Source organism: Pteropus vampyrus, unplaced genomic scaffold (assembly GCF_000151845.1).
Source record: "Pteropus vampyrus isolate Shadow unplaced genomic scaffold, Pvam_2.0 Scaffold430, whole genome shotgun sequence".
Taxonomy (NCBI): Eukaryota; Metazoa; Chordata; class Mammalia; order Chiroptera; family Pteropodidae; genus Pteropus; species Pteropus vampyrus.
Window position 1 is genome coordinate 190590 of NW_011889211.1, and position 10077 is coordinate 200666.

Consider the following 10077-nt stretch of genomic DNA (forward strand, 5'->3'; position numbering starts at 1 on the left):
CGCATACACACACACAGACACAAACCACACACACAGGCACACGCACACGCAAACACAGGCCACACACGCAGACGCAGGCCACACACGCACACACACGCACAGATGCAGGCCACACACATGCACGCAAGCACAGGCCACACGCAGATGCAGGCCACACACGCACACACACGCACAGATGCAGGCCACACACATGCATGCAGACGCAGGCCACACACACACGCAGACGCAGGCCACACGTGCATGCGCAGGCCACATGCACACGCAGGCCATATACACACGCACAGATGCAGGCCACATGCACACGCAGACTCAGGCTACACATGCACACGCCGATGCAGGCCACACGCGCGCGCGCAGACGCAGGCCACACACACACACACACGCAGGCCACACACATGCGCATGAACACACAGATACAGGCCACACACAGGTACAGGCCACACACAGAGAGACACAAGCTACACACAGGCACAGGCCACTCACACGCACATACACATACAGACAGGCGCAGGCCATGCACACACGCGCACACACACACAAGAGACACAGGTCAGACACACAGACGCAGGCCACACGCATACGCACAGGCGCAGGCCACAAACACACTTGCACACACACACAGATGCTCATTAGTCCAGCGGGCACTGACAGGCAGTGACCACGGTGTCCTGGAGGCTGGAGCAGGCCCAGCTCTCTGCCTCCTAGAGGCTCCTTCCCCCTGGGGAGTGAAGTTCACTGGGGCAACAGCAAGAAGCTGCCAGCCTCAGGCAGCGAGAACCTCTGCATCCCAGGAGTTTGTCCAGGGCGTTTGTCCGAAATCAAGGGGCCACTGCCGTGCCGAGTCTCTGTCATCTGCTCGTGGCTTCTGAAGCAGTGCGGCTTGTAAACGTCCAACGCCTTCAGCTGCACCAGACGGGCCCCTTTTCTGTGCTGTGTAGTAAGCCACTCATGTCCCTTGTATGAGCCACGGCCTCATGTCAACCAAGACACATCATGGCTGTGCTGGTGTCAGCTGCCTCTGGAGCCACCTCCCGATAGGATGTTGCTGGCTCCCTTGCCGTGAGAGGTGGCAGCCCGCCCCCAGACTGTCACCCACATTCACGCCCATCTATCTTGCACTGTGTGCACACACAGAGTGCGTCAAGGAGATTCTGCCCAGGGTGTGTGCTTGGAGGAGGCTGGGAGACCTGTGTGCATTCAGGGCATCTCGCTTTTACCCTTGTCACCAATCAGGACCCGGGAGGAAAGCCCAGGGCTGGCCAGTTGCTGCCCTTTACCCCATGGTGGGTACTTCTCAGCAGAGAGGTCCCACGGGGGTCTAGGGAGTTTCCTGGTCCGGGGCTTGGCACATGGTCTCCGGCCCCACGTCTTTGAATGGGCTCTTGGAATCATAAAGAAAAAAGCCACCTTGATTTGGGGGCAGCTCGTCTGTGCTGGGCGCCTTTGAGAATCAGAAATACCAAGATTGTCTCCATCGTGTAGATACATAGGCTAAGGCTCAGAGAGGCAGAGTGACTTGAAAGAGATCACACAGTAGCTCGTTGGCAAGGCCGCTTTGGCATCCATCAGCCTAGCCCCACATCTGTAGTCTGACCCCCACACTCACATTCTCAGAAGTCGCCCGGGCAGGTCGCTACCCCACCTGTGAACACACACGTGTGCAGTGTAGGTCTGGAGAATGAGGGTGTATGTGTGCTGGGTTGTGCCCACGTCATCTCCGGCAAGCATGGGGGTCCCCGGCTAACACCCCCTCCGCCCCAGGGCACTCCGGCTGACGTCCTGTATAAGGGCACTATCACCCGGATCATCGGCGAGGACAGCCCGGGTCGCCTGGACCGTGGCCGGGAGGACGGCCTGCCCAAGGCCCACGTCATCTACGAGGGCAAGAAGGGCCACGTGCTGTCCTACGAGGGTGAGTTCTGTCATTGACGGCTGCAGTGAACCGGTGGGCAGGCTGGGGCTTACCTTCCCGCCGTTCACGGACCATTGCTGCCCAGAGGAGACTCTCCGAATGAGGGGACTCATGTGACCAGGGAGGAAAGCTGGTCACTGGTTTGTCACGTGTACTTCCTGGGAGCCAAGCACATGCCGGGGGGCTGGGAGCTCAGCGTCTAAAGTCCCCCCTCAGGATGCCCACACGAGATGCAGACAGGTCGTCACCCTGTTAATTCTGAATCATGGGAGCCTGCTCCACCCAGCACGGCTCAGGCATCCGACCCCAGGCCCCGGTGTCCTGGAGCTGGTCCAGGGAGCAGGGTCCAGAGGAATGTGACTGGGGCCATAGGGAAGCCAGATATCTTCGGGAAGCCAGTCTGGGGTGCCCCGAGTGGTTGGCCTGGGGGAAGCTGGAGCACAGTGACATCCAGTGCTGCATCCATGTGGCCATACTTCTGGCCCCTCAGGAGAAAATGGGGCTCAGGGTTGGTGGAGGAGGGTGTTTGGGGCCATCGTGGTAGCTTCACAGGCAGGGCTGGGGTGACACCAGGAAGCATGTCAGAGAGGTGGTGACCTCCCCATCACTATAGGTATGCAAGCCAGGCCGGTCAGGCTTGGCCTGGGCTGCCTCCCACCTCCGCCCAGGGCTGTACAATGTAGGAACAAACTTGTAGCCGGCCCTGTGAGAAGCGTGGTGGGGAAACAGGCCCAGAGACGAAAGCCCAGGCCTCTAGCCCAGCACTTCTGGCCGACGCTGTGCTAATTAACACCCCGTGGGTGGCCACCAAGGGGCGATGACCAACGTGAGGCTCCGCCCTGCCTTGCGCCCCTCACCCCTTCTCCCTTCCTGGTCTGGGTTTCACAGCCCAGGAGCCCTGCACAGAAGGGGTTAAGGGAGAACAGGGCTGGGGCGTGAATTTCCCGGCAGCCTCGGGCACCCAGGGGTGTGGAAATAAAAGCCAGTAATGGGCGCCCCTCTCAGCGGCTGGCAGCTGCGGGGCCCGAAATTGCTGCTGCTCTGGCGGGCGGCGCCTTCTCCTCTCCATCTGGCGCCCGCTGTGCCCCCTCCCCACCCCCGCCCCCCGGTCCTGGGACGTGGGGGCGTCACCGTGTGTCCCAGGCACATGCCTCTCTGTGCTGCCAAGTGGTGGAGAGAGCCGGGGACAGGCCGTCAGCTGCATCGCCCTCCAGTGCCAGCCTCAGTGCCCGGCTGCGTGACGGCGTCGGCCCCGGGGAAGGCCTGAGGGAGGGCCCGGCGGTCCCGGTGCTGTGGGCAGGGAGCACTGGGTGGATGCCCACTCGGGCTCCAGGCCCGTTCCTGAGCCTCTGCGGTTAAGTTTGTCATCCGCAAAATGGGTTAAAATCAGGGCTTTTAGTTTCTCACGTGCTCCGGGGCCAAGTGGCTGACGAGGGTGGCAGGCGGGTGTATGGCCGTAGGGACTAGGGAAGACCGTGTCTCCAGGGGCACTGGCCTGTCTGGTCACCAGCAGCTGATCGTCAACCCCGTACACATGTGAGTCCACCGGCTAGACTTCAGTCTCTCCATTTTCACCCGAAAACCCCCAGTGCTTAAACCTCAGTAATTAATTCTGAACGAAAACTAGAGTAGCGACACGGCACGTCCACCGGCCACCAGACCGCAAGCTCTGGAGTAGCTGCTACTCTGCGGGCCCCACGAGGAAGAAGGGAGCCCGCTGGCTCCAGGGAGCCCCCCGGCCTGAGGGGCGAGGCCGAGCCCTGCCCTCTGAGGCCGGCCTCCTGCCCGTTCAGACCCTTGGCCTGTCCAGGGAGCAGTGAGCCCAGCCTCAGGTCCCCGGCCCCTCCGGGCCCGTCCAGGCCTGGCAAGGCCACGTCTGCTGTGGACATCCTGCCTTTCCCCCAGATTCACACTCCCCACGGGGACTTGTAGTGCACATGCACGTTTGTGCACGTGAAGACAGACAGGCACACAGGTGTGCTTGTGCACACTGCCTCACTCTGTTCCCGGTGGGCAGGCAGCCTGGCAGGTCAGGGCTCGGGGTGCAGGAGGCTCGCCTGCCTCTCCCATCCGTGCGTTTCCCCGCAGCGTGTCTGAGGGATCGGTTAGTGGGGCACTGTCCTCAGGCCCTGGGCTGGACCGCAGGTTCCCTCGGGAGGGCTCAGCCGGCCGGCTCTCAGCCACACGATCGGTGGAGCGTGCACGTGTACACGCTGCCATGGACCCGGCCCCTCACCGTGAGCCCGGTCTGCTTTCCAGGTGGCATGTCTGTGTCCCAGTGCTCCAAGGAGGAGGGCAGGAGCTCAGGCCCCTCCCACGAGACGGCTGCCCCCAAACGCACCTACGACATGATGGAGGGCCGGGTCAGCAGAGCCATCGCCTCCGCCAGCATCGAGGGTAGGTGTCCTGCCCAGGACCTGCCGTGGGTTGTCGCAGCGAAGAGAGGTTTGGTCTTGGCACCTGCCGGAGGGAGGCGTCGGGGCGGCTAGCCCTATTTCACGGACAGGAAAACTGAGGCTGGGCGTTTCTGAGGCTGTATCTCGGGGCAGCACAGGGCTCAGCTGTGTCGCTTGCTTGCTGGGTCCTGTGCCACCACCCTGTCACCATGGAGGGGCCCACCGCTGGGAGGGCTGGCTAGACCCTGGTCCCTGCCGCTGCCCAGGGCTGGCTCGGGGACCCCCATAATGACGCTCTTGCCGTCCCCCTCCCAGGCCTCATGGGCCGTGCCATTCCGCCCGAGCAGCACGGCCCCCACCATCTCAAAGAGCAGCATCACCTCCGCGGTTCCATCACACAAGGTACCACCGCCCTCTGCTGCCCTCGCGGCTCCTCCGGGCCCCCAGGGTTCCCCAGGGTTCCCCTCGGCGGGGAGGGACGCCTGAGTGCCGCAGGGCGTGGCACAGGCGTGCGGCGCACGTGTACGAGACGGGTTCACACGCAGGTCGCAGTGGGGAGCACGGGCGTCTCTTGCTTGTTTGGAAATGGAAAGAGAAACCGCCCGGCCCCTCCTCTGGGGCGTCGTCTTGAGCCCCTGCTGCGTGCTCGGCGCGAACCCAGTGCCGCTTGTGTGTTCTTACGGGGCGTTTTTGGAGCCGGGGATGCAGTTGGTTAGAGGCTAAGGCGGCCACGTAGCTCGCCCAGATCCCCCCGCGTGGGCCGCGGGGAGCCGGCCTCTGGCCCGACGTGGGCCTGCGTCGGCATCATCTCGTTGCCGGGACGAGGTGTTCCCACGAGTGTCTCGCTTTCCGCTGAAGATACGGGGCCCCAGAGAGGTCACGCCACGTGCTCAGGGCGCCGCGGCCCCAGCATGCAGCGGTGTCGGGGCCCCGGTTTGGGAGGGCGAGGCGGGGTGCAGGCGTGGGGTCAGCGCCCCGCCCTCCCTTGCAGGGATCCCTCGGTCCTACGTGGAGGCACAGGAGGACTACCTGCGGCGGGAGGCCAAGCTGCTGAAGCGCGAGGGCACCCCGCCGCCCCCGCCGCCCCCGCGGGACCTGGCCGAGGCCTACAAGGCCCGGCCCCTGGACGCCCTGGGCCCCCTGAAGCTGAAGCCGGCGCACGAGGGCCTGGTGGCCACGGTGAAGGAGGCCGGCCGCTCCATCCACGAGATCCCGCGGGAGGAGCTGCGGCGCTCGCCCGAGCCGCCCCTGGCCCCCCGAGCCCTCAAGGAGGGCTCCATCACGCAGGTACGGGCGGGCGTCCGCCGGCCGCACGCTGGGCTCGGGCATGGGGGCTGTGGGCACCGCCCTGGCCTCAAACGGGGAGACAGGCCCCAGGCCACATGTGGCTGTCCTGGGCCCCGTGCACGTCCAAGTCCCATGCGAGGGGCTTGCATCCGTGACCTCAGTCAGTGGTTGGCAGCCCTGGGGGGTCATGCCCATTGTCCCCGTTCTTCGGGCGGAGGAACTGGGGCCCAGAGGCCAAGCAAGGCCCACGCGAAACGTGGTGGTAACGGCTGCCAGAGCAGGTGGCGTCGTGACCCGTCGGCCCTCGTACCTGCGCCCCGAGGTGGCTTTCTTACTGTCCTCATGGAAACGACGTGTCCAGGGTCACAGAGCAAGTAAATGGCCATTGTGACACTCGAATCCAGATGTCCCCAACTCTGCAGTGTCGTTGCTTTGTGGTGTCCACCCCCCGCAAGGCCATGGCCTCGTGTGAGGGGCTGGTCAGTGGGAACCGCTGAGGGCCACGGTCCCCTCACGTGGTCAGAGGTGGCCTGATGTGCCAAGGGCGGGTGGGGCCCGAGGGGAAGCTGCCGAGGACCAGGGCTGCAATGTGGCACTTGTGGAGCCATCAGCAAGAGTCCATCATGGGTGCAACAGAGAGGCCGGTTTGATTCTAGTTTGTTCTTTTTGAAATCAGGGCGTTTATTCTTCTTGTGAAAGAGATTAAAACATTCCTGAATAAACACAGAGCTGTGTTGTTTGCAGAGACACAGGGCCCCCCTGTACCCGGGTTTCCCAGCCTGTCTAAACAGGGTGGGGTCTTTCCCCAGGTGGCCGGGCAGGGACCGTGACCCCTGTTTCTTCAGCTGCCCTTCCTGGCCAGAGAGCAAACATGAACTTCAGCCCTGACCTCTGAGCCTTAATCCTCCGGGCGGCGAAACCGGATTTTGCCGCTGAGTCTCGGGGCTGGGCAGCGGGCGTGCGGAGGGGCCCAGGCTGAAGGGAGGAAGGATTTAGCCCACGTCGGGGAGTTCAGCCCCTTCCCAGCAGACCCCAGCGGCCAGCAAAGGGCTCCCCATTTGCTCCAGGAAGGGCTGACCTCTGAACTCCGCCCCCTTTTGTGGCCCCCCCCCAGGCCAGGGCAGAGTGGGCGGGGCCGTGAAGGTCGCGCTCCCCTCAGGCTCCGTGCCACCTGAAACTCTGGCCCCTGTCCCCCAAGGCCTGGCTCACGGCTCCCGTGTCGGAGCTCAGCAGGTGAGGCTCAGAGAGTGATGTGCCTGCCGCTCACACTCCCGTCTCCCCCAGGGCACCCCGCTCAAGTACGACACGGGCTCGTCCTCCACCGGCTCCAAAAAGCACAACGTGCGCTCCATCATCGGCAGCCCCGGCCGCACGTTCCCGCCCGTGCACCCGCTGGACGTGATGGCGGACGCGCGGGCGCTGGACCGCGCCTGCTACGAGGACAGCCTGAAGAGCCGGCCGGGCGCGGTCGGCAGCTCGGGGGGCTCCATCACCCGGGGCGCCCCGGCCATCGTGCCTGACCTGGGAAAGCCGCGCCAGAGCCCCCTGACCTACGAGGACCACGGCACGCCCTTCACCGGCCACCTTCCACGCGGCTCGCCAGTGACCACGCGGGAGCCCACGCCGCGCCTGCAGGAGGGTGCGTGGGGTGGGCGTGGGCGTGGGGCGTGGGCGGGCTGTGGTCTCAGGAAACCGCCTTAGTTTGGAGCCAGGAACACCCTGGGGTCACCGCATCCACCTCCTTGGCCAGACCTATGGGTTCGGCGTCCAGATGCTCCTGGGAACCCTCCCTGCCCACCCCACCTCAACTGCCCGCCCCTGGCTTCCCAGCTCCCCTCTTGTCCAGTTGTAACGTGCTCCCCAATGGCGGCCAGACACTTTTTGTGTGTGAAAAATTTACATCAAATTATGCCACCCTCCTGCTGAAATCTTTCTGGTGACTTCTCATGGCACTCAGAAGGAAAATCCGCCTTTCCTGCCATGGCCTTGGGATGGGGCCTGCAGGATTTGGCCCCGTCTGCCTCACCAGCTGCCAGATTCCTCTCTCCCAGGCTCTGCCAGACAGGCCGCCTCCTCTCTGCTCCTCGACCACGTCCATCCTCCCCCCGGGCCTGTGCCCGTGCCGTCCCCTCTGCTCGAAATGTGTCCCCCCCCCCCCCCCAGATCTCTGCCTGACTGGCTTAGTGTCATCCTTCGGGTCTCTGTCCAAATGTCACATCCCCGGGGAGGCTTCTCGCCGCCAAACACCCCTCCCCCGTTCTGGTCGTGTTCTGTCACGTTTTTCTCCAGAGCGTTTATCACTCTGAAGCCCTTATTTGACGACTAGTTTATCATCCGTCCCCCGCGTTAAATGTCGGCCCCTTTGGGGCCGGGAGTTTGTCTATTCTCTGGTGTAGCCCCAGCCCCCCAAATACCGCTTGGCAAGTAGTGGAGGTTCCAGAGGTGCGTTTGGATTGATTGGTCAATCGATTGACTGACTTATTGAAGGAATGAATGATGAATGAGACAAAGAACAAATGAAAGGGAGAACGATGAACATTTTTGGGAACTAAAAGCAAACGAGTAAATGATTTTTAAAACATGAACTAAGAGGCAAATGGGTGGGTGAATGAAGAGGCCTGGTCTTGGGGTCCCAAAGCCCCTGCTCCGCAGTGGTTTCCCGTAACACACCAGCCTCCGGTGCCTGCGTTGGGGCCGGCACGGCGGTGGCACAGAGGTCTGATGCCGTCCCCACGCCACCCGTCCACAGGCAGCCTCTCGTCCAGCAAGGCGTCCCAGGATCGGAAGCTGACGTCGACGCCCCGCGAGATAGCCAAGTCCCCGCACAGCGCCGTGCCGGAGCACCACGCCCACCCCATCTCGTCCTACGAGCACCTGCTCCGGGGCGTGAGCGGCGTGGACCTGTACCGCGGCCACATCCCGCTGGCCTTCGACCCCACCTCCATACCCCGCGGAATCCCCCTGGATGCAGGTGATTGTCCTGAAGCACGGGGCCAGGGGCCTCATCCGTGTCCGCCCAAGGTCTCCTGAGGCATCGCCCCGGCTCTGCCCATTGGGGAAGCTGAGGCCTAGAGGTGGGGACGCCCAACGGCATCGTCACAGGACGGTGCAGACTAGCATTTGTCTTAGGAATCCGGGGCATCTTTCTTGGTTGTCTTTTTCCTGAGGGACGTCTGAGCCTTTCAAAGTCCAAACGTGTCTAAAGAGGGCTCGATGTGGGAGTCCCCACACAGACGGGACCCGGAGAGCTTTTGTGAAGGCTGCATATCCCTTGGGTGTCTCGGTGATGCATGAGCCGGATGCCCCGTGTGTAGGAGAGCTTCAGGCCAGAGGTCATTACCAATAAAAGGCCCCTCAAGGGCTTTAGGGAGCAAGTATCTATTTCTGCACCCTAATGCTGTCTCGAGGGGGTGTCCTGGGGAGAAGCTGTCAGGACGCAGGAGCGGGGACATTAAGGCAGGGGGGTGACATCCTCTGGCCAGGGCGCGGGCCGCCTGACCGACTCGCTCCCCTCTCCCGGCAGCCGCCGCCTATTACCTGCCCCGGCACCTGGCCCCCAGCCCCACCTACCCGCACCTGTACCCGCCTTACCTCATCCGCGGCTACCCCGACACGGCGGCTCTGGAGAACCGCCAGACAATCATCAACGACTACATCACCTCGCAGCAGATGCACCACAACGCGGCCACCGCCATGGCCCAGCGCGCCGACATGCTGCGGGGCCTGTCGCCCCGCGAGTCTTCGCTGGCGCTCAACTACGCTGCCGGCCCTCGAGGTGGGCGGCCCTGGGGGCCCCGGGTGGGCGGGCGGACCAGCTCCGTCGGGCATCGGCCGTGCTCCGGGAGCACCTGGGCTCGCCTGGGAGTGCAGAGGACCCGTGCGTGTGGCTTTGCCGAGGTGTTTAGAGTGTGGGCATCTCGGGGGTCAGGGCGGCGTGGCCACACACCCGCTGGTGGCTGCAGTGTGTGTGCTGTGGGCACGAGGCTGTGCCTGATGGCCACGTGCATCCTGGCTGCACGCACGGGTTGCACGCGTGCTATGTGTGCTCTTGGCACGTGCCGTCCTTGGAGTGACAAAATGAGACCAGAACACAAGGCTGTTGGGGTTTCCGGCTCCCTGGACTTGCCAGCAGCCTGTGGTTGCTTAGCAGGTGTGTGTCAGGTTTCCTGCGGACACACTCCTGGGACGTCCTTCTGGAGCGCCCAGGTGCTGGTCAGTGTCCAACTGGAGAACTGGTCACAGTAGCCATTTCAGAGGTGGGGGCTGAGTTGAGGCCACGCCGTGCAGGGGCGCCCCTGTCGGCCCTGACTTCTCGGGCGGGGGAGCACAGGGAGGAGGGTCTGGGAGAACCTGGCATTCTGAAACGGGTCCCGCGGGGCTGGTGCTCGGGCCCAAGGAGGCGGACATCAGTGAAGGCGCAGGACTCCGCCCATGCGGCCGTCCAGCCAGCAGGAGCCTGAGGCCGCAACTCTGTCCCACCTC

At 63.7% G+C, this 10077-nt stretch overlaps 1 protein-coding gene across 1 annotated transcript in view; it reads left to right on the top strand.

The window, feature by feature from the left end:
* Positions 1-10077, top strand: part of NCOR2 (nuclear receptor corepressor 2) — a 189120-nt gene that overhangs the window by 164963 nt on the left and 14080 nt on the right. Inside the window, exons 31-37 of the mRNA XM_023523892.1 lie at positions 1762-1912; positions 4172-4309; positions 4624-4710; positions 5300-5595; positions 6880-7234; positions 8345-8566; positions 9119-9836. Of these exons, the coding sequence (XP_023379660.1) occupies positions 1762-1912; positions 4172-4309; positions 4624-4710; positions 5300-5595; positions 6880-7234; positions 8345-8566; positions 9119-9836 (1967 nt within the window). The remainder of the gene's footprint in view (positions 1-1761; positions 1913-4171; positions 4310-4623; positions 4711-5299; positions 5596-6879; positions 7235-8344; positions 8567-9118; positions 9837-10077) is intronic.